Source organism: Lepus europaeus, chromosome 11 (assembly GCF_033115175.1).
Source record: "Lepus europaeus isolate LE1 chromosome 11, mLepTim1.pri, whole genome shotgun sequence".
Classification (NCBI taxonomy): Eukaryota; Metazoa; Chordata; class Mammalia; order Lagomorpha; family Leporidae; genus Lepus; species Lepus europaeus.
Window position 1 is genome coordinate 20,204,068 of NC_084837.1, and position 24,836 is coordinate 20,228,903.

The 24,836-nt window shown below is 50.3% G+C and overlaps 1 protein-coding gene across 2 annotated transcripts in view; it reads right to left on the bottom strand.

Moving 5' to 3' along the window:
• Nucleotides 1-24,836, bottom strand: part of PELI2 (pellino E3 ubiquitin protein ligase family member 2) — a 136,292-nt gene that overhangs the window by 79,582 nt on the left and 31,874 nt on the right. Inside the window, exons 2-3 of one of the 2 annotated variants that reach the window (XM_062205064.1) lie at nucleotides 14,896-15,025; nucleotides 8,325-8,531 (exon numbers count right to left, since the gene is read on the bottom strand). In XM_062205064.1, the coding sequence (XP_062061048.1) occupies nucleotides 8,325-8,531; nucleotides 14,896-15,025 (337 nt within the window). The remainder of the gene's footprint in view (nucleotides 1-8,324; nucleotides 8,532-14,895; nucleotides 15,026-24,836) is intronic. The other variant, XM_062205065.1, reaches the window with a different exon arrangement.

Genomic DNA, 24,836 nt, shown 5'->3' on the forward strand with positions numbered 1-24,836 from the left:
CAACGGTCACGCCTGCCTGAGCTCTCCCGTCTAGGGCCTCACCTGCTCCCTGGGCCTCCTAACTGTTCTCCCTGCTCCCACCCTTTCCTTCCACGTCAGAGCCGGGGCACCCTCTCAGACCATGAAGCTCCCCCTTAACCCTCAAGAGCCTTCCAATGCACCTAGCCAGAAAGCAAGGCCCCTCCCTTACCAGGCCTGGAAGGGCCCAGCCCAGGCGCCAAGTCTCAGGAAACCAGCCCCCCAGTCTGCCCCAGGGCCTTGGAACAGGCCGCTGGCTACACCCTGCTGCTCTCCTTGTAAGGCTGGGATCTATCATCCTTCCTAACCCTGCATAACTCAGGCCTGTGTCCCTGGCCCTTAGGAATCTCTGGCACTGCTGGCCTCCTTCCGGCACGGAGCACACAGCCATGCTACCTATCTGCTTGTTTGGCCACTTATTTATTGCCTGTGCCTGCCACGGTGACCTCAATCAGTGCAGAGGCCACGTCTGCGCTAACTCACTCCCTGCGGAGCCCAGGGCCTGGTACGTGCAGAATTTAATCACCAGTAATCAAACAAACAAACAGAAACATACAACTGGAGGAAAAATCTAAATAGATGACATAATAATAGTATTTTTAAAAAATAGATGCAAGTGGAAAAAAAAATTCCAGCTTTGATTATATCAAGGTTAAAAAGAAACCTCAAATACAGGACTAATAAAGTTAAGGGACAAAGAAAGCAAGCGTAACCCTCCTAACAGAGCCTTCCTAATGCATTTGTGCAAGTCCAAGGTGGGTAAGAAACTTCACCACCAGCTGGGTAGTAACGCTAGAGAGCGCACAGATTCCCACGCTGGCACATCAGGCTGCAGAATTGAAAACCACCCTTAAAGATCTGACAATGGTCCCATGGGTCATTTCTCGAGTGGGCAGAGAGAATGAGTGCAGCGTGGGGAGCGAGACCGTGGGGCCGGGGGAGGGGGTGCGTGGGAGCCCCCTCTGGTGGGGAACCCCACGGAGGGGCTGTGAAGCACAGGGACAACGCAGTTTCCGGAGCACAGTGACCAAACCAGCGCCGGTGGCATCCTCCCCATCTCATTCCCGGACAGCAAGGCGGCATCAGGCACCAAGATGTCTCTGTGCAAACTCGGACATGGAAGTGCCAGCTCCCGAGAGACCAAACGCGTCTCACAGTCACAATCTGCCCCACAGCCAGCAACGCTACCCAGTCTCCCCCGGCCCAGCAATCACAGGGATTCGAAGCCACATTCTGCCATCGGGGGGAACGTCAGGGAAGCCGGGCGCCACGCCGTCCCCTCCCGTCCCATTGCCCAGCCCAGCCCAGAAGCCCTCGGGGGCCCAGACCCCAGCCCCACCCCCACATGACTCATTATCGCCTCCACCCAGCCTCACTTAATTTTCCCATTGTGGATTCCACCTGGGTCTCAGGTGGAGATTAAATTTCACAAAAGAAGAAAATATTGCAACCAACTCAACCATCGTGAATGCTAAGAACATGTATTTTCTGAGAAAAGTTTTCATTTGTCTCTGGCCAAAAATTATTCAAACGCCATGGCACTTCATGAAATCACATGAAAAGCAATGGATTCTAGAAGCCACTGGTGGCCGCTGTTCATTTCATGGGTTACATGAAGGCTCCCCACAGGCAAAAAATTAGAGTTCTCCCCACAACGTTCAACTCTGTAAAGTCCTTACTGCTTAAGGACTGAGCAGTTTTCCAAGGAGGCACATGCTGGATATATTTTTTTTGTTTGTGCAACAAATAATTAGGTTTTAAATATGTCGCAGGTACTACTGACTTCGGCTTATTCTCACATAATATCCTAAAGTAAAATAAATGGCAAACTTTTCAAAACTACTTTCAAAAATTTACAAAAACTGATGTCTTAGTGCTATGAAATTTAAAAACATACTAGGTACCAGAAGGTTCATTCACAATGGAATATTTATTATACAGCAATGAGCAAATCATTATATCCAATGGGATACTTTACTCACAAATATAATGTTACAAGGAAGCCAGAAATGAAAAAGTGTGTGCTATAGGCCCTATTTATGAGAGTGTGAAAACTATCCTACCGACCCACGGCAGGCTGCTGGTGACCCGGTCACTGCTGCTGGGCAGGGGGCACTCAGTACACAGGTGTGGATGGGCATGGTTCACTTTAAGAAAACTCAACACAGTCTACACTTACGATCTGAGCACAGGCTGAGCTGGAGCCAGGAACTCAACCCAGCTCCCTGTGGGAGGGGCAGGAATCTAGTCACCACCGCCTCCCGGAGCGCACACGGGAGCAGGAAGCTGGGAATTCCGAGCCAGAGCTGGGACTTGCACCCAGGCGCTGCTTACGGAACGCCGGCATCTTGACTGATCTGCGTACTTGAGAGAAAGGCTTCTTAAGATACAAAACACTCGGTCGGTGCCGTGGCTTAACAGGCTAATTCTCCACCTTGCGGCGCCGGCACACCGGGTTCTAGTCCCAGTTGGGGCACCAGATTCTATCCCGGTTGCCCCTCTTCCAGGCCAGCTCTCTGCTATGGCCCAGGAAGGCAGTGGAGGATGGCCCAGGTCCTTGGGCCCTGCACCCCATGGGAGACCAGGAGAAGCTCCTGGCTTCGGATCAGCGAGATGCGCCGGCCGCAGCGGCCATTGAAGAGTGAAACCAACGGCAAAAGGAAGACCTTTCTCTCTGTCTCTCTCTCACTATCCACTCTGCCTGTCAAAAAAAAAAAAAAAAAAAAAAAAAAAAAAAAAAAGATACAAAACACTCGAAAAGAACTGCTTACCAGAATTCCCTTTTTACTAAATTTTAAGGGATCCAGATTCAACATTAGCTCCACTCGGCTTGTAAGACTTAAATATCAGTGCTGTTTAGAAGTTCATAAACACAACGTTCTTGGGTTTATGGTACCAGGCTGCAGGGTACAATAACAGAAGGGACTTCTCTTTAATTCTGGGGGGAGATCATGGATAGTCATGTTAACAGTTCCAACCAGCCACTCCAGGATGACTTAGACAAACTTTTGAAATCTCAGTCCAAAGGCTCAAGGCTGCACACGGGAAGAAGCCCAGAGCTGCCCCTCTGATAAACAGCAAGCAGGGGAAGCTGAGGCTGCAGGCTGAGGAGCGCAGGGGGAGGAGCTCAGGCGCAGGCAGGTGTGCCGCCCCCGGCAGGCCCTGTCCTGGGGTCCCCGTGCGCCACCAGGAGGGTGCTGACTGGTGGCAGAGCTGGTGGGCTCGAGGGTTCAGAAACTGTTCCTTACTAAAGCCTTCCTGCCGTGTCAGTTCCAAAGTCCCGGGGGAAGCCTGCATTCAGATCCTGAAGATGCAGTTCTAACTTGGACCCTCTCAGAGCGTTTTAGCTGAGCTTCCTGTGCAACCGAACAAGCGACAGGTAAGTACCAGCCCGACACCTCACTGCACGCTGAGCCTGTTTCATAACACGGTGGATACATTCAACAGAAACCGTCCCTGATATCATTAATGTTAATCAGCTGCTACCGCCTGGGTGGCATGGGACGTGGCCCCAGGGGTCCATCCCCTCCAAACTCGCGCTGGATCACCAGGAGCACACACTGTGCCAGGAGATGGGAGTACCGAAATGAGAGCCCGGCCCTGCCTCCCAGAAGCTGCCTCGTGGGACGCCAGGAGAAGCCAGACCGCCCTCCAGAGCTGGAAGTCGCTCGCTCCGCTCACCTGGATCACAGGTGTCACCAACAAAGAGCCTGAAATTCGGTACCACCTATCAGCCAAGGCGGCACACCAGAGGGTCTGCAGGACTCTCACAGGGGCTAAGGCCAATAATGCACGGGTACGTGAGAGGCAGAAGGGGAAAACCACCGGCCACAGATGCACAGGTTTCCGGCAATGTGCCGTGGCAACCATCCCCGCACGCCAGGCAGCCACGTGGCGCTTCCATAGGACTCACTCTCCTTGTAGAGCCCCAGACTTCAGCCGTCAGCTCAGCCTGGCCGTGCTACCAGGCCGTGGGTCCACAGAGCACGAGCGTGGCGCTCCTTCAAATGGCCGTGTCTCCCAAGTCACACCCGTGGAAGAGGCTGGGGTGGATGCCGGTTTGTGCCACCTGCTAAGTGCAGCCACAGTGTAATTAACAGTCCTGGGCCCCTGGCACCGCCCCGCCTTTGTGCCCCGACACAGCATCCTGGACTTCTTCAAGGAGTCAGGCTGAAAAAAGTTCCTTCCAACTTCAAAGCGCCATGCTTTAAAATGGTAAATTTACAGCCATGGATTCTCTTCCTCCATGAGAACACAGGTGCAACCGCCCGGGTCAGGGTCATAATTCAAATCAGTTTGTATAAAAGCAAAATTAGAAATGCAAACACAAATATTCTCCCACACTGACATGTTAAAAGCACCTCTTTAATAAAACCGTGCTTAAGGACAACCCAATTAAATGATTTTATTCCGACGAACACATGCTTCAAGTGAAGCCTGTAATTACTGCATATCAGTAATGCAGACAGTTACGCCGATAATCAAGGCGCTGCGTGCTACAGTCGGGCTGCCCTGCTCTGGAGCTCCAGACCCAACAGACTTTTTTTTTTTTTTTTTTTTGATAGAGAGAGTGGACAGTGAGAGAGAGAGAGAGACAGAGAGAAAGGTCTTCCTTTGCCGTTGGTTCACCCTCCAATGGCCGCTGTGGCTGGCGGCTGCGGCCAGCGCACCGCGCTGATCTGAAGGCAGGAGCCAGGTGCTTCTCCTGGTCTCCCATGGTGGGGTGCAGGGCCCAAGCACTTGGGCCATCCTCCACTGCACTCCCGGGCCACAGCAGAGAGCTGGCCTGGAAGAGGAGCAACCGGGACAGAATACGGTGCCCCGACCGGGACTAGAACCCGGTGTGCCGGCACCGCTAGGTGGAGGATTAGCCTGTTGAGCCACGGTGCTGGCCCCCAACAGACTTTTAAAAAGACACAAAACCCTCTCTCCTTGCCCTCCAATCCCCTGATCCGTTTCCAATCCTTTCATCTCCTCCAATGCAAGGTTCAGGGCTGCTCAGTTTGGACAAGGTATCCTGCATTTACTAGTCCATAAGGTGGTATTCACAAGTTTTCTCCCGCTGCTCTAATGGATGATACAACAGAGCAGCTAGGCAGCAGTACAAGTTCATGACCACACAGGAGTCCAGTAGCCCCGGCCAGTTTCTCCGCCAGAGTCTTACAAGGCCAAAATCAAAAGGGCGCCAGGGGGTGCTCCTTCACGGCGTCCCAGGGAAGACTCTTCCAGACGCAGCGGATGTGGGCAGGACTCAGCGCCCTGCGACCACAGGACTGACGTCCTTGGGGGCTGACTGCTGGGCAGACCCGGGGTCCACAGCCCCCTGCCTCTACCCTCAGGTCTTTCCTGCCCCTTCTGCCCTCGCATCTCTGGGTTTTCTGCCACCCGTGTCCACTTTGACAGACCCCTGGGGTTGCAATGTGCCCATGGATACCCCAGGATCATCCAGTTTAAGCTCCATGGTCTCAACTCCACCTGTGAAGTCTCTTTCACGTTGGAAGGTAATTGCAGGCTGCAGATATTAAGGCACAGGCAACTCTGGGGTGGGGATGCGATGGGGGGAGGGCACTATTCTGCTGACCACATAACACATACAGAAAAGAGATGCATGTCCCTTTTCCTACAAAACAAGGAGTGATTCTTCTGCCCACACCACACAGCAGAGCAGAGATGTACATGACGTTAGGTGTCAGTACGCACACAGACTCGCTGTTGGTGCTGGAAAAGACACATACTCCACGCGCTGGAAGAAAGAGGAGAGGACACGAAAGTCGGATGTGAGCGTCAAACCACCCGGCTGCCCAAACTAAGAAACCGGGATACTGCGATCCAGTCCTTGAACCTTCTGTAAGTGGTCACGGTGGGCACTGTGAATCGTATTTCAAATTTTAATTTTAAGCACAATGCAAAATTTTACCTGCAATTTTATCTAGAAGACACTTCGACAAATCTGCCTGGAGAAACGGTACCAAGGAACTCTGTTTCAAACCCCAACGCACTGGGAGGAAGCTGCCTCGCTCAGACACGGCGGCCCCACCACGGCTCACTTAGCTGACTGCACAGACGTGACTCGGGCCGGAACCGTGGGGCGGCAAATGAAGCTGTCACCAAGACACTGGCACTCCATATGGGTGCTGGCTCACGTCCCAGCTGCCCCACTTACAGTCCAGCTCCCTGCTAACGCACTGCGAAAAGCAGTGGAATATGTCCCAAATGTTTGGGCCCCTGCCACCCCTGTGAGAGACCCAGAAGAAGCTCCTGGCTCCTGGCTTCGGTCTGGCCCAGCCCTGGTCACTGCAGCCATCTGGGTGGAAGATCTGTCTCTCTCCCTCCTTTTGTCTCTCCCTCTCTGATTGTAACTCTGACTTTCAAATAAGCAAGTAAACAAAAAAAAATCTTTAAAAAATTATTTAAACAAGAACACCTGATGTTCATTTTGGAAAAAGCCGAAGTGAAAATCTAAACCAAAAAGTATAGGAGAAAAAGATAACTCACAAATTACTGTAATTAACACTATTTGCAATGAGAAAACAATTAAAAACTTTTATAAAACATTAGACTATTGATGAGCCAAAATTTATAGAAATGTAATTGATTTAATAATAACCGTTTATTTCAAGTGAACAGATTTCAAGTACTTCATATATAGTTTTAAGAACATACTGAAACATCCCACTCTCCCACCTCCTTCCTCTCTTACTTTCTCTTAACTTTTGCACTGACTTTTTTTTTTTTTTTGACAGGCAGAGTTAGACAGTGAGAGAGAGAGAGACAGAGAGAAAGGTCTTCCTTTTTCCATTGGTTCACCCACCAATGGCCACTGTGGCCAGTGTGTTGCGGCTGGCACGCTGCGCAGATCCAAAGCCAGGAGCCAGGTGCTTCTCCTGGTCTCCCATGCGGGTGCAGGGCTCAAGCACTTGGGCCATCCTCCACTGCACTCCCGGGCCACAGCAGAAAGCTGGACCGGAAGAGGAGCAACTGAGACAGAATCCGGCACCCCAACAGGGACTAGAACCCGGGGTGCCGGTGCCGCAGGCGGAGGATTAGCCTAGTGAGCTGTGGCGCCGGCCATTGACATATTTTTTTTAAAGATTTATTTATTTGAAAGTAAGAGTTACACAGAGAGAGGAGGAGACAAAGAAAGAGGGAAAGAGAGAGAGAGGGAGGTCTTCCATCTGCTGGTTTGCTCCCCAGTTGGTCACAACAGCCAGAGTTTCTTCCAAGTCTCCCACGCGGGTGCAGGGGCCCAAGCACTTGGGCCATCTTCTGCTGCTTTCCCAGGCCACAGCAGAGAGCTGGATCAGAAGGGGAGCATCAAGACTCGAACTGGCGCCCATATGGGACATTGGCAGTGCAGGCGATGACTTTACCCACTAAGCCACAGCACCAGCCCTGGACATACTTTCAATTTAGTTTATAATCACAAGCTTAATCCTCTGCTAAATAAAGAATTCAACGAGAAGTGTATAAAAACAATAACAAAAAAAAAAAAAAAAACACTGTTCCTCAGGAGTATAGATAAGAGATACAAACAATAATGAAATCTCAAGATGTCAATTCTGCTCACTTACGTTACATTCTTTTGTACTCTGTATGTCAGTTACCACAAATCAGAGAAAACATACATACAGCACAAAATGGGGTCATCACCTAATTGCAGGTCTATTTATGAAACTAATTTCATGCCAGGGATGAAAACTTAACCACAATTTTTTAAAAAATGAAGTATATAAATTAAAAAACGTTTAAGCATTCCCACTTCTTCTCTCACTAACACGGCCGACTCATGAACCCGTGTAAGTGACGTCTGGTGACTGATCACACTATCACATGCGGGTCACTTCCAAGCCACCTGCTCCTATCAGACCCTACTGATGTGACCCTGTATTTGATGGATCTGTCACAGGCTAAGCAATGTGCCAGCCATGATTTAAGAGACCAAACTCTTCCAGTAACATCGCGATTTAACTGAAGACAATGGATGAACTTAACCTTAATAGATACAGATGTTCCCACAACACAATGTTATTCGTGATAAGTCTTTCATTACTTTCTGCTGAACTGTAGCCAATTTAATTCATCCATCCCTAATATACTGAGATTTTTACAATCACTCTATTATCATGTAAGATGGGAAACTCACTTATTAGATTATCCTGTTTAATTATCTAGCTTAATTTTATAAAATTGCATTCACCCTGTAATCTAAAGCACTTCGAAAACATTAATTGGTCAACTTGTAAGAATCAAGGCATCAAAAAGACTTTTATCCAGAGTTAACTGTTCCCAAGTCTGCCATCAAATACCTGTATCTCCGTGTGATGTTCTGGGAAACTCAATAGCTTTTCAAGTAGAATATTTTGTTGCATTTCAAATCTGTTTGTTGTTCTAACATCCTCTGCTTCTCTGTCGCATGTTTTTCTAACATCCTCTGCTTCTCTGTCACGTGTTTTTCTAACATCCTCTGCTTCTCTGTCGCAGTCTCCTCTATGTGGTGGTCGGGGCTCTCTCACCTGTTATTTGTCAGATAAATATTTCCATTTTAATCACTGCAGTGTTCCTGTCTCCTAAAACCAAAGAAGAATCTGACACTGGTTCCAGCGTCACGTAACAAAGGCAAATCTCTACACTATAGCCGTCCAGTGTCTGCCACAGCCAGCACCCAGGTCTTCACAGAGGGTCCTCCTGAGTGTCGCGTGGGCAGCACCACTCGCTGCTCACCGGGTCTGAGTTCTTCCTTGCTGCCATCCTAAGTTCTCGGACATGATTTCTAATTCTCTGGCATTTATTTCACGTAAGGTAATGAACAGAAAGCTTTTTAAGAGGAAAACGTTCAGTGGTTTACTTACATCCAGAGATAACCACACAAATGACCAGGTGACAGCAAGGGGGCTGGGACCAGACGTCTGGAAGGTTTTCTAGAACCCTGAGTGAGACAACTGTTTATCTCCCTAGCCTTATACCTGCGCCAACTCTACAAAATTTATAAGGTCTTCATGTCGGTCTATCTCTCTAAAACAGTTTTCTTGAGAATGGCAGTAATTTCAGATGTTTTTCCTTCTAGCTCCATGAAATTAACAAAAGCTATCATACTGTCTTCAAAGTCTTGAATACTGCATTTTAAGTAAATTATTAAAACACTTCAACATGAAATGGTTGAAACTTTGTCAATGATTACACTTACTGCCCTGATTTGTAAGTTTCCCCAAAAAGTGTTTTTTCACCTCAGTAGATGTATGCTTTGCAGTGCTCAGTACCTTGAGTTAATATGTACATTTCTATAAAAACTATTTTTGAAGTCTCAATAAATATCAGGAAATTACTCTAAACTGAGCCACATATTATAATAGCACCTCACATATGGCTGTCTTTCGCTCTATCAATATTTTTAACATGTTTTGAAAGTTGTTATTTTAAGTTTTTGGAAACTGACTCATGCTTACATTTTTTGTTGATGTAACCAAGTTATCTTTCATTCTAGACATACAGTTTAGTATCACAAGCCACTCTGGCTTGCAGTACATCACTACTGTTTATCTTTTTCCCTAATAGGTTCAGAATATTCATGTTTATGACACCTAAATGCATAAAATTATCCAAACTTTGTTGCCTCTTTTATTATAAAATATTGCTAGATTAACAAAACTATAATAATCTACTTCATTAAATTGATTCCTCAACTTATAAATACCAAGGAATATCACCATTAACTGCTAACCCAAGCATTATAATGCAATAACAGTGAAAGAAACCAAAATAAGAACCATCTAAACCCAACCACTTAGAAGCTGCAGCCGAAGGAAGAGCCGACGACCGCCTTCAGCAGGCGAGGGGCCGCTTCGTGAAGAACACGCAGCACCGCCGAGACGCAGGCCCAACAGCAGCCCCGTCCCAGGAGCCCATCACACAGCTGTGGTCCTTCTCTCAACCAGCACTCCAGCACTGCTGTTCTCTCCACTCTGAGACGGACCCACTGGAACAAAGTCACGTGTAGGTACTGTTCCGATGTATGAATATCCAGAAAAAGGACGGTTCGGGGAAGCACGATCTAATAAGCAGGGCGACTATGAGGAAGTCTTCCACTGCAGTGCTGCTACATTTAAACCATGTTGCTCAACAAATACTCCCTGATCAAGCTCTGGAACCTCTCCATCACCATCACCACCATGCTATGGACTAGCTAAGTTAACAGCAAAACAGCTGCCCCATCTCCTAAGCAAGTAGAGGAACACAACCACTCGACTTCTCCGCCATGCCACACCACGCCCTCCACCTAACACCTTGCAGTGGTTCCCACAGAGCGCATTCTCTGACTCTCTGCTCTCCTGCCCGACTCCCCTCTCCCGGGCAGGAAGCGCACATACCGCTTCCCCGGAGATGCCCGGCTATTCAGCCTGAACTCGCACCCCTTTCCTCCCAGCCCTTCTCACAACGTGCAGCTCCACGTGTATTCCAGCGATGCTTTACGGCCGGCGTCCTCGCTGCACACCTAGCTCCAGGCAGATGTGTGTTGTTCGCTGCAGAAAATTCAATACCTGGCATGAAGCCCGGCCTTGGAAGGTGCTGGATAAATATTTGTTGAATAAACGAAGGGTTGAATAAATTGCCCAAGGCCCTGCGCCTATGTAACAGAATATCCAAAAGTAAAACGGGGCTCTAAAAAGCCACATTATACGATCAGAGAAATACCTGGATTACTCCCAGAGCAAATATGAACCCAAGTAAAGATCGTGCAAATAGGGGTTACACACCAATAGCACACGCACACTGGCCATACTCATCCAGCTCAGCTGGGACATGGCCTGGAGGGAACCAAAGAAGTCTCATCTCCCAGATGCAAAAGGCTAGCCCTGCTCTGCCCCCAGACTGTGGGCCAGATAGGGGTGACTGTGGCAGCAGAAGAAGCAACGTGGACTGAAGGCAAAGTGCTCCAACCCCAACAACAGGAAACCACTGGTCCACCCCCTTTCAGGCTGCAGAATTGGAAATTTCAGGGCAAAGCACCATTGACCCAGGTCACAAAGTTTTGCCAGGCACTACCACAGCCACTGGCATTCTGAAGGGACATGAGTGAGCAACAAGAAGCAACGGGCTGGCTGGGTCTGTGCAGGGCACGGAGCCAAGGACTCCAGAGGAGCAGCTCCGAAGGAGCCAGGACACACCTGTAGATGCCAACAAAGACTGGCTCAGGCTGGCACTGTGGTGTGGTGGGTAAAGCCACTGCCTGCAGCACTGGCATCCCATATGGGCGCCGGTTCATGTCTCGGCTGCCCCTCTTCTGATCCAGCTCTCTGCTATGGCCTGGGAAAGCAGTAGAAGGTGGCCCAAGCGCACCTGCAAGGGAGACCTGGAAGAAGCTCCTAGCTCCTGGCTCCGGATGGGTTCAGCTCCAGCCACTTTGGCCATTTGGGGAGTGAACTAGCTGACAGAAGACCTCTCTCTCTGTCTTCTCTCTGTAACTCTCCCTCTCAAGTAAATAAAATCTTAAAAAAAAAAAAAGACTGGCTCAAGGGCTGGCTGCCTGTGAGATGGGGCAGACAAGAAAGCACACACACGCTAGTGGAGGGGCTGGAGGTCGCGCTCACAGCAGGCTGGCGCGTGGGAAAATGGAATGGAAGGGGCAGTTGACACTAACGTCCCAGGATGCACGGATGCGACAGGGGTCAGGAAGAAGGAGAGGGCGGGCTGGGCCCTGAGATCCGTGCAGGAGCGGGAAGGTGAGCAGAAGCTGGGGAGCAGGCAGCTTAATGAATGATGCAGACAAGAGGCGACTGACAGCCCGGGCAGCAGAATGAGATCCCTTCTGGTTCCATGGATTCCAAGAGACGAAAGAGTGAGCAGGGCACACCCGTCTGCAACCCAGTGCTTGAAGGCCAGGTGTGGGAGGAGCGTGGGAGGAGCGTGGGAGGAGCCTGGGAGGAGCAGATCAGCTTGGCACAGCACAGGCAGCCGCAGCCACCCTGCAGCAGGGAGGGCTTTGCCACAAAGGTCCTGGGGCCATGCAGGCAGCAGAGGGGGCTTCCGTGCTCACTCGCCCTACAGACCAGGATGCGGCACCTCCCGCGGGCGAGCCCTGGAGGCAGAGATGCTGAGATGAGGAAGATGGGGGGCTGCCCTGCTTAAGCTAAGCGTGCCTGCTCTCCTCGTCTCCCACGCCTGCAATGGAGAGACAGGCCTAGCCTACAGATCCTCTCTCCTGAAAATGTAAAACCTTTAAAAGAGACGGACGGTGCTGGAGTCAAATCACTTTATGACATCCTTGAAAGCATACATGTTAACCACAACATGTTAACAACACATTAACACCTGTGGACACTCCACTTCCCTTCTCTCGCCAAACCTGGTTACTCGACTGTTCCCACCTTATCCTACAATAATCTCTCCGTGTCTGCCTTCTTTGTGTCGGTCAGAATGCTTTCTGTTGCTTACAACCAAAGTACCTTATCAGAGTCCTGCCTGCGGCCACTTTACTCAGCTCATCAGAAAGTAAACGGAGGCCCTGAGAATGCATTTTCCCCAGATGACAAAACAAGAGGTCGGGGCAGGTGGTAGGTACGGCGCGGGGGCCTAAGCATCCCGCAGCAGAGTGCCTTTCTAAGTTCTAGCTCCTCTGCTTCCAATCCTGCTTCCTGCTACTGCATATTCAGAGAGGCGGCGGTGATGGCCCAAGAGTCGGGGCCCCTGCCACCCACAAGGGAGACCTGCATGGAGTTCTAGGTTCCTGGCCCCCAGCTGGCCCAGGCTTGGCAGCTGCAGGCATTTGGGGGGTAGTGATGAAACTAAATAAACATCAAATATGTAAGTAAGTAAAAGGGTCAAGGCCAAAACCCAATGCCCTATTCTCAGTCCTGCAGGTAATATTTGCAAGCACAGATTTAGACAACTACCAAAAGATTTATAATCTGAATAACTTGATGTAAAATCGAGGCCTAAGGGACAAAACACAAAAGGCTAAGACAGAAGCAGTTAGAGGTAAGAAAGGACTAGGCAAGAACCAAACGGCAGCATATGTTCTGTCCCGACATGGACCCTGAGAATCAAAGGAAGATTCCTACCCATTTCATAAACCGGCAGCCGCTGTGTTAACACAAGACTAAGGTTTACAGAAGCAAACGTAAGGGCTACAGATCCAGCAGAAGAACACACGAATGCTGACAAACAGCCAGAAGCCCGGATCACAACACCTGTGGCACATCACACACTTAAAACACGTGTGTCCCCAAACATGGGTTCAGAGACCACCTCTCGTGCTTCCTCGGCCCTCCGAGACTGTTGGTGCTTCACCTCTTTCTTCAGAGTCCGTGTAAAGCTGCGTTTCCTTTGTTTGTTTTTTTAAAAGTCCTTTCCTCCCTAAACTTTTTAGTTTATTTCTCTTTCTCTGGCCAAAACCTGGAGCACTAAGGAAGAATCTGCCCTTCCCTGTTTTCCTGGGCCTCCATATTTTCTTTCCCACTCCTTTCCCCTCTAACACAGGGCAGTCTTCCCCAGCACTTTCATTCCAACCGGCTCTGTCCCTGGCACCACTTCAGAAACAACACGGGTATTTGAAAACAAAAGCAGGGACAAAGGGACTCTCCAAGCTAACTCTGTGCATGAACACCACGCACACTTCCTGAGTCATTCACTTCTCTCTGAAAACGGGTTTTCAGGGACGGGCGCTGTGGTGTAGGGGTAAAGCCACCGCCTGTGGTGCTGGCATCCCATATGGGCGCCAGCTGGAATCCCAGCTGCTCCACGTCCAATCCAGCTCCCTGCTAATGGCCTGGGAAAAAGCAGCACTAGATGGCCCAAGTACCTAGGGCCCTGCCCTACATGGGAGATCCTGGCTCCTGGCTTCTGCCTGGCCCAGCCCTGGCCATTGTGGTCTCTGGGGAGTCCAGTGGACGGAAGATCTGAGAGCCATCTTCTGCTGCTTTCCCAGGCCATTAGCAGGGAGTTGGATAGGAAGTGGAGTAGCCAGGGCTTGAACTGGTGCCCATATGGGATGCTGGTATTGCAGGGGGCAACTCTACCCACTATAGTACAATGCCGATCCCAATAAATCTTTTAAAAAATGGTAATGGGCTTTCAGCAAAAACAGTAATCACGATTTTTATTTATTCCAGATGGTACAAACCCTTGATGATGAACACACCTGGCCCCAGATGAAATACTTTAGGCCAATACCATTGTTTTTTTAGAAAAGGAAACTACTGGTATATTACACACCAAAGCATTTAATGAAAACTGTCACGAATCTATTCAGTCAAATCTATCAAGCAGAATGGAAACTCAGATTTTCTCCCACTTATAGACCAGAAAAGAAATGAAACAATTTTATAAGAAGAAATTTAGTATCTGGTTCATTTCCTATTTATGAGAGGAAATCTGCTCCGTTGACTTCCATCACTCAGCTGTTTAGTTCCCACATTTCTAATTGGCACCAGAGTCCGATTCCATGCACACGCACACTCCGTGAAAACACCCACTACACACAGTTCACAGAAGGAACGCGAGTCTCCGTGAGATAGCGTGGTACCAAGGTTTCACACGGAAACGCTAAGATACAGGACATCACCCATCTTTCAACCACGGCGACCGCCATCGACGCCGGCTGCTCTGTGTGCTAAAGCGATGACTCCTATGATGGCAGATGGTCCCTGCCCACGCCTCCCGAGAAGACACCCAGGAATATCCTGGGACACTTCCATTGTTAAAGAGGCGGGGGTTCGGGGTCCAGGCCAGGGATGCTGCCACTCGCCCTGCAGGGCGCAGCACCTCTCCCCCCACGGCTGAGAAACTCTGCCCTCCGAGAAACCAGGACTGGAGGCAGCTGGCCAGGCCCGGACCCCCGGCTCTGTCCAGCTCCATTGGGCCCCCTCCTCGGTGGCCGCCTACCTTGGACGCCTGCGGTGTGGAGATCACGTGCACCGTGCTGGGCTTGACGCCGTTCGCCTTGGGCCGCTTGTACAGGGCGAACCTGCTCTTCCTGCGCCCTCGGTCTCCGTTAGGTAAAGCACCATTGTACCTGGAGGAGAGCAAAGAGCTCGTTTACTTCTGGGAAGAAGGGACGGGCAGGATGGACACACAGCACTGCCCACTTTGCGGCCCCCGCCGGGAGGCGCCACGGGCGGACTTCCGCAGCAGCCAGACTCCCATCGCTTCCCCGCGCTTGGGAGCGACATGCCAGCAATTACGGGCTTCCTGCTGTACAAAGCAGACTCTTCTTTTTGGAGAGAAGCAGGGTTTAAATCAGCAAGCGTGTGTTCTGCAACGCAGCCAGCACCATTCCCACAGACCCCGGAGAAACACTTGGGAAATGGTTTTAAATGAACTAGTTAGAAAATAGCATGCCACTTAAACCTCATCACGCACTCGCAGACCATGTTAATGCTGTCTGGAGGATCTTTATTTGTAACAAGACCAAATGCAGTTACTTGCTTCCTTATGCGTTTCAAATTCCCTACATTCAATCCAGTTTCTCTCAGAAGTGTACACTCCCTGGTTGGCCAAAAACAGCTTGCAAAAATTACACACAGGTTTTAATCCATCAACTGTCGAAAAACTTAAAAATTCACCTGGAAAATTTATGATGTCCGTGCTGGGGCTGGATATAGTTTGAGTATTTGGGGAGCCTGGTCCTTGGGGTGGCGATGTTCAGAGGTGGTGGGGCCTTTAGAAGCTGGGGCCTTGTGCAAGGTGACTGGGCCACTGGGGGCACCACCCTCAGAAGGGATTACAGCAGTTCTCACGAGACCCTTAGCTCCCACAAGACTGCACCACTGCAGTCAATGCACCTGCTGGCTTCTTGTCTCACACGCTCTTGCCTCTGTCACACTGTCCCCCATGAGGTCTTCCCCACAGCCAGCACCGACTAGCGCACTAAATTAACATCTTGTTACGAGGTACCCAGCATCTGCTAACTGAACAGAGCCACAGAAACTGAGCACAAATTGCTAACACAGAGCTAAGCAGCTAAGTCGGGTCTAAAGGCAGAACTGCCGTCACCTGTTTCCTGATGCTGGGTGAGCCGGCCCTGGTGTGTCCTGACCACTGGCCCATCCTCCCTGACATGGTTATTCTTGGCCCCCACGCTGGCAGAAGCTCTTTTCAAGAAACAAACTAAAAAAAAAAAAAAAAAGACTGTAACACAATCTCCCTCGGCACATCAACGTCAGGGGGCCGCTGGGCTGCGGGCTTGTTCCTGTCCGTGTGGTCTTTACCCACTGCTGCAGCTCCCCCCAGCAGGGCGGGGAAGCCAGGTGTGGGAACCTCGGAGCGGCACACGCATGGGCACCAGGCAGCGTGTGCTTTACGTGGGGGGAGCCAGCAGCTGCGACATGGCAACAGCCTCATCACTGTAAGTTATTCCTACTGTGTTTTTAATGTTTCCCTTTCCATCACAAAGGAGTGTCAGCTACACAAAATGCCTCTAGAACAGGGAATTCATTTCAAGCCTCCTCTTCTTTTTCTTGGGCAAGATCAGAAAAATGTACATGACTGTCTTGTATTTCTGACCACTACTCTACAGCGTCCACGAGTAAACAGCCAGTGTGCACCCGCTTTGCTTGAGTGTATCCTCACACCACTGAGTCAAGATGCACATTCCACACGAGGGGAAACACGCGGGAACCAATGAAAGCACTCTCGAGGGGCACTGTCACTGCTGTGGCCAACAATCCTAGCGCCCCATCTGGCCCCTTGTGCTGGGCCTCTCCCTTCTCCCAGCCCTGTGCCACGTCTCTCCCTCCTTGGTGGGCACTTCTGGTCGGAGAGCGTGCCCAATGCTCCTGGGGCCATCTGCTCACAACAGCACTCCTGCCTCGGAACTCCATCCCTGTTAACTCCTCCCACAGGGGACCCCAGCTCCACCTGTGAATGAAACAGCCCTGCTAGCACCATCCTGCACCCTAGGTTGACTAGCTGCAGGTGGACATCTGGCCCACGCTGGCCAGGGACATCCTATCCCGAGAGGGGGGCCCAGACAACATGCAGTCTTGGGGTGGCTGGAGCTATGGGACATGAGTATGGGCACTGTGCAGATGTCATGGTCTCTGACACGGCTGGAGGAGCAGGTGAATGGAGCAGCAACTCACAGCACAAAGGGATGGAAAGGGGTCCTACTGGCTCATGCACTTGACCCTTGGTCATCAAAATCTTTCTTCTTTCAACAGACTCAGGTTAGCTTCAGCACTTATACCCCCAAAGCTGTATTTCACATAAAGAGGGGGGAAAACCCAGGAATGTCAATCTTAAAACATGCAGGAGCATTTTAACTTAAATTGCTTGAGCACAGATATTGCTGGCAATGCTAGTAAGAAGCCAGTGTAGGTACAGAATGTCTACTTACCTAATACACCTAGATGATGACTAGTGAAAATCCTGCTGGAAATAGTTAAGCTCACAAGCCCGGCGTCATGGTGAGACAAGCTTCTAATCAGGCTAAGCTCCGTGGCCGCTCAGTCAACACTGCCAATGCCAGGCTCCGGCACTGCAGCGATGACTCCCAGCTTCCTGGGCTTCGTGGAGCATGACAACAAGGGTGATGAGAGACATCTGGCACAAGACACACTCACAGCACAGCACAGCACACGTGGGAGTGTGGAGGAGATGCTGCTTCATCTGTTTTGAAATCTGAGCAAGATGGCTCAGTGAGGGGTGCAGGGCCGGCACCAAGCTCAGTTAGAGAGAGGAAGCAGTGGGGGAGAGAGGGGAAGGTGGGCAGGGGCTGAGACTGGCAGCCTGGAACTCCAGGGGAAGCAGCCTGGATTTTTACCGGAAGCTGATGTCCACGGCAAGTGCCGTGGGGGCACAGTGCGGGGCGGACCGGAGGAGGGACCCAGATTGGGGGCAGGATGATCAGACGGAAGAACATCACAGCCAGAGAGGGCGCGCAGGGCAGGGCAGGGGGATGGTGACTCCTAAGAAGCCACGGGCCCTTGGGGAGCTCTGAATGTCACCTCTGGGAAAAGTCTCTGCAGATGCGATTAGGTTAAGCAGTCTCAGGATGAGCTCCGGGATCACTGGTGGCCATAAACACAAAGGCCACGCGTCTGCAGGAGAGACACGGCCCAGAGAGGAGAGCACCCGTGGAAGTGGGCACAGAGCGGCCCTGCCGACACCTTGATTTCAGACCTGTGGCCTCCAAAACCACGAGAGAACCAGAGCCGGCGGTTTCGGGCCAGGTTGAAGGTAATTTGCTGTGACAGCCACTGGCAACTCTAAAAGCCTGAACCGAAACAGCAACAGTGGAAGCGAGCGGAGGAGAGAGAGACTTCAGACTCATTCTCCACGTGGGGTGACGTCACAGTCACCCAGGAAGCTTTATAAAGACACAGAGGAACCCGAATTCAGGAAGTCTGGGAGGGGCTCCAGGTGGGCGTCTCCACAGCCACCATGGAGGACCTGGCTCTAACAGCAAGTCAAGGGCTCCCGGTGACTGCTCCCACGCACAGAGTGAGTGACAGATACAGGGCAATCACACAGGCCTCTGGGCTGGCCAGGGCGATGGCCTGATTAGAAAGAGATACAGGATCTGTGACATCCAGGGACAGAGGGGGGAGGCGGCTGGGGAGACAGGTCGGGAACTGCAGACAGCCACGGACCTAACCTTCCCCGCGGGCGGCTGCTGGAATCATGAACATCAACAAGAATGTTCGCTTTGAAAAGGGCAGAGCAAGGGAGGCTGGGACAGAGCTGGGAAATGAAACCAACCAGGAAACAGCTTCTTCAGAACACCGGGTTGGAGGAGGGGAATGGCAGGCAGGGAGGAAGGCCGCAATGAGGGCGTGGGATGGGGTTCAGGACGAGGATCTGCAGAAAGGGGACCGCTAAAAATAGGAGAAGCCCAGGGGCCAGGTGAGAGAATGAAAATGCACACCACCCCTGGGAAACAGTGGGGCACTGGGGGCCTCACCCACCCTCAGACAGACGGAGCCCAAACAACCAAGTGCTTCCACCCCAAGCCTCTCCCCTCTCTCCCACTTCCTCATGGCCAAGAACCTGGACGGAATCCCCTGCTCCCACTAGTCCACGTCCAGCGCGAGCTGGCTCATTTCACCTCTGCCCCAAATCCACAGGTGCATCTGATCACCTGTCGTACACCTGTACCCCATTCCCGGCCCCCCTCCCCCGAGAGTCTCTACAGGAGGCACACCTTGAGGGCGACCCAAGAAGGCCTCATGTGCCTCCCACAGGTGGGCCGAGTCTGGAGCCTGCTTCCTAGGGCTGGCCTGGCCTCACTTGCTGACCCACAGGATGCATAGGAAGTGATGTTCTGAAATTGCTAGAGCCAGGCAGGGAAGGGCCTGCCTGGGGCTCTCGGAAGGCCTGAGCTGCCGTTTAAGAAACCCAGCTGCCCTGGGACTGCTGTGCCATGGAGTCTGCGCCATGGTCAGCAGCCCCGCTGGGGTGCAGGCCAACAGGGACTGCCCAGCCCAGCCCACGCATCAGCTGAATACCGCCGGGGGACCAATACACTCCTGGCCCCCAGAATCATGTCGTAAATAAAATCGTGGTGGTCTGGGGTCGCTCATTATCCAGGAACAGGTGCCTGCACAACAAGCCCCAGAGCCTTTGGCACAGTCTTCCTCTATGCCTCCACGTGGGTCCCTGTTCTACATCGAGTTGAAGACAGCCACCTCTTGACAGAGACTGCCACCGTGGCCCTGCCTCCTGCCCCTCACCAGCTGACCCTCTGCCCAGGGAGAGTAAGAACTCCGAGAAACCGAGGCTCTCTGTGCCTCCAGCACAGGGCACACCAGGGGCGACACAGCAGGCGCTCGGTGAGTGAGGGGCCCCCTTGTGTGCGGTGCAGCACGGCTCAGACCTAACAAGGAAACTGCTCAGGGAGGCAGAGAGGTGGCCGCCGAACGCAGGAAGGTCCAGGCAAGCCCCGGCCCCGCGGCTCAGCACCCAGGAGCGCAGGGATGACACGGCCCATGCAACACCTTCCGAACTTCACCTGACTTCTGCTTCAAATTCCGGAGACTTAAACAGGTCCACCTAGCTAGCAAGCATGAGACGAAAACTTGACTCCTGGTGCACGCAGTTGACATTAACAAGAAAGGTATCTGGAAGCTGCAGCGTATCCTGAAGCGCACTGACACGCCTAAGAGGCCCTTCCAAGGGACGGGGGCTCTTCTCCGTGTACGATTCACAGTTCAGATGTTAATGCACGGTCTGCCAAGAAACCCGGGGAAGGAGGCACTGTCCGTCCGAGAGACGGACACCCACACACCTCCGCGGCCCGGGAAGGAAGGTGGCGCCACTCCCAGTTTTGTCTGCCTCGCAATTTCACACTCTTTCCAGGAGACAATGCCTACAAGTTTTCGATTCCAGGCGCTCATTCCAGACAGAAAGCTCTGCCCTCCGGGGATGTCACACACACACCCACAGAGCACAGGCACCCGGAGTACTACACAGGCTGTGCACCGTAGAGGAACAGGACAGATACTCCAAGACGGGGCGGAGGCTGGCGCACTCCCGGTACGTGGGCCCGTCCTGAGATAGCTCACTTAACTGCCCACCTGGAGCCCTGAGGAAAGCCCATGGACACCAGGCTGTGCCTGACACTGGTTCACAGAGAGGCAGGGCCGACCCCCATACTCTGCAACGTGTCACCTGCGCCCCGAAACTCCCCACCCCAGTCAACTGTAAGTAAAGCAACAGCGCTGAGTCCACCGCGCCTAAGAAACGCTGCTTACTGGAGAGCCTCCTAAAGTAAACAGACGTCAATGTCTGGCCAGAGAACAAATTACGGCAGCACCATCACACCATCATAGCCCGGCCGCCAACATCACCGGCTGCGACTCTGAACGGCCACTCATTCAGAAAGCCTTCCTGAATCCACACGTGCAAGTCGGAAATGGTCTTTGCGTCAAGGAACTAAGACCTATCCAACAGGAAAATGTGTGTGTGTGTGTGTGTGTTCATTCCCGGTGCAGCCAGTGACGTGCACGGGGTGGGCCAGCTCACCACAAATATCATATGTTTTTCTCTGATCTGCGGTAACTGAGTACAAAAAATGTAACGTATATGAGCAAAACTGACATTTTAACATTTGATGATGGTCTACAGCTCGTCTCGACTGTTGAGGAACCTCTTACTGTTTGTTAAAATCTTAGTGGGGGTTAAACTTATGATTATAAAATAAACTGAAAGTAGATCATTGTAAAAAATTGAAAGAATAAAAAAGGAAGGAGGAGGGAGGGTGGGAGCGTGGGCGGGAGGGGGGTGGGGTGAGTGGTATCACTATGCTCCTAAATCTGCATATATGAAACACATGAAATCTGTTCACCTTACATAAATAAAAAACGATTTTAAAAGAAAAAGAATCTAAAAATGTTACAAGAAATGATTTTGATATAGTACGTGATTTACACAACTGAAGACAGTAATGATTTACCATTATATATTATTGAATATGTGCCATTTTATAATTCCATACTTCTTTACCTATTTCATAGTTAGCAATTTTGAAAAACTTCCTAGATTCCTTTTCCCTCACTGGGACCTCTTCCTAGCTGAGCCTCTCCTCACGGGATCTCAGATGGCCAGGAGGAGGAACTGTCAATGGGAGGCTGAAACACGCACCCCCACTCCTTCCTCCCCGCTGCAGAGTGCCCTTGGCCTCGTGGCGCTCACAGTCCTGCCTCACTCCCTGGCCAGCACACTGGTGGAGGCCACGTGACTTACTGGGGCCAATGGATCGGGTGCTGAAGTGTGCTCCGCTGCCGTGCACGGGAGGAGAGACGACTACGGCAGACCCAAACCACCGAAATGCAGCCCCGGGCACAGCTGCCCCAGCACAGCCGGCCCGAGGACTCGCAGTCCCACGGTTTCTGGACAAGTCCAGCTCCGTACACAGCACACTAACCCATGCTCTGCATGTCAAGGGCAAAGTTACCTAAGCAGCTTCCTTAGCACCCAGGTCTTGGGGCTAAATATTCACCAAATATCAAATATATACCCTTTGGTAGTTTTCTATAAAAGAATACTACTTCGTTCAGAAGGAAGAAGTCTAGAATTAGAGATGATTTCATATGCATCCCTCTTAGATTGGTTATGAGAAAATGGAATTTTTTAAAAATGCATAGGGAAGATGTTAATGTTATATTGCTCATCCTTTACTTCTCTTCTCAATAAGTCATTATGCCCATTAAAATCTGTGATCCCTGAAATAAGCCAAATCATATGTATATATAAAAAAGTCTTAATTCCTCTTGATCAAATTTATACATAAAAGAATTAGGACAAAATCATGAATCATTTGGCGAAGCACTGATTCTCTGAAATCTTTTCATGTACAACTTTTACTACAGGAAAAATCTAAAAGCATTTGAAAGGCTACCTGGAAAAAGAAGTATCTTAAACCGTCACTGGCCTCAGCATCCAACATGTATTAAGCGATCAGCATTTCAAATAAAGAAACTTGATAGTACAAAAAAGTTTGATTATGGGTCCAAAGTTCAAGAGTAAGTATTGAGGCCAGAAATGGAAACTAGCATTGGAAAATCCTTGTATCCATAACTCTCCCTTACTACTAAAATAACTGCTGCCAATCTCTTTTCCTTTTTGCATAAATTTCCTGGCAGGCCTCTCTTACTACTCCTAATAAAATCACACTGATATATGTGTATCTTAAAATTTTAGAGCATGCACTGGTAATTTTTTAGAAATTCCAAAAAATATGGGCACATCAGGGCAAGCAAACCCAGCCTTGGAACTTCCCTGGGCAGTGTCTAACAAACTACTTACTAAAGAGATACCTACTTCCTATTCTATGCAACAATAAAATCCCAAGACAACTTCTTAGAAAATATTTAGCTTGTTCAATTGTGGATGACAGAGTTTTGAGGGGACAAATGACTTTAAAACAAATTCAGACTTATGAATACTTTTTAATCAGCTAGAAAGCACAGCACAATTTGTAGCTGTATATGATGCACACTGATTCTATGCAGGCCCATTTCCTTTTATATCACTTTTCTTCTAGAGTACATCTGATCAATCCCTAAACCATGAGATCAGGAAGTATTAGAAATAAGAATGTAGGGGCCGGCGCTGTGGCATAGTGGGTAAAGCCGCCACCTGCAGCGCCGGCATCCCATATGGGCACCAGTTTGAGTCCTGGCTGCTCCACTTCCTATCCAGCTCTTTGCTATGGCCTGGGAAAGCGGTGGAACATAGCCCAAGTCCTTGGGCCCCTGCACCCATGTGGGGGACCCGGAAGAAGCTCCTGGCTCCTGGCTTCAGATCAGCACAGACCCTGGCCATTGTGGCCAACTAGGGAGTGAACCAGCAGATGAAAGACCTCTCTCTCTCTCTCTCTCTCTCTGCGTGTGTGTAACTCTGACTTTCAAGTAAATAAATAAATCTTTTTTAAAAAAGAAATAAGAATGTATACAAAATCCAGTTATTTCAAGAAATGGAAGCACTCTCTACTGCTGCATTTTAAAACTGCAAAGTAGTAGATAAACTAGCTCAACTGCACAAAAGCGTTTTTGAGACTCTTGATGGTAAATGATGCTTGCCACAACTCCAGTGCTACAGAAGCATGGCACCCAAAGTGCATTTCAGCTTGCGGCACCAACCCACCAGCTGCACAGTTAGGGAGCAGGCGGAACCTTCTTGCTCTCCATGAAAACACAGAAACACGAGAACTTCTCCAGGATCACAGACAACACATTGTTACAAGGATTCTTACAATCCGGCCACGTCTATCATCGGAATACAGGGAGTATGCAATCAAAGGCTTAAGAATTAGAAGACACCAAAGGTCCCCTCTCCCCCGAAAAACATTCCCATTTACAAAATCTTGAGCCATCAGATTCTCGGGAAATGTCCAGCCGTTTTCAGAGTGGCACAATTTGAGAGTGACAAATGACCTTAGAGATACACTGGTTCATGGCATAGATGTGCGCTGCTCAACAGGCCCGTGCTGTTAAAATTGAAAACTCTGCTCTCCACGTTAGCCACACCCCACGTGCTCAACAGCCACTCCTGATCAGTGCCCAGTGGCTACCGTGCTGGATGTCCAAGACAGAGAACATGGCCACTGCTGGGCAGCACTGGAGCAGCTTTCCACGTGTGCCAAGGGAAGAGGCACCCTCGAGGTCACACGGCCAGTCAGTGGCAGGCTCAGTTCCGTTCTCAAGATTTATGCATTTGCACAGAATTTGGACTCTACATTTCTAAAAGAGCTTCTGGAAACGATACCAGGGCTGGAAGACACCCTCAAAGTTCCATTTCTCTCCCTGGTCACGAAGATGCCCCACTGCCTTTTGAGGGAAAGGAAACATTCCGGTAGCAAAGACAATGCTTCCCTTGGGACTGCCACATTTTCCCCGGGGACGCCTTTTGGAATCTGCAACATAAACTGCTCTCAAAGTGTGATTCACCAATAAAAACTCACTGCATGAACAACTTCCAAATTCAGAGCTCTTACAGATATTGAACAGGCATTCGACGAAATTCTTTGCCATTCTAGATTGTTTATAAGAGCCAAGAACAAAAGGAAATTTCCTAAAACAGGAAGAACATTCAGATCACAAGTGAGAAACAAAGCAAGGACGTCCACTATTACCACTTTTACTAAACACCGTTCTGAGAAGTCCTAGCCTAATCCATGAACTTGAAACAGAGGACGTCAAACAATGTCACTGCCACAGCAATGAAACGGTTAAGAGCTACTTGAGAAGAGAAGGCACAAGCCCATGGAACAGAAGGGACATTTTAGAAACAGACGTCTCAATATACAAGAAAGTAATAGGGACCGGAGAAAGGACAACCAGTAACTGAGAATCAGATTATTCAATCAACCGTACTTGGAAATGGAT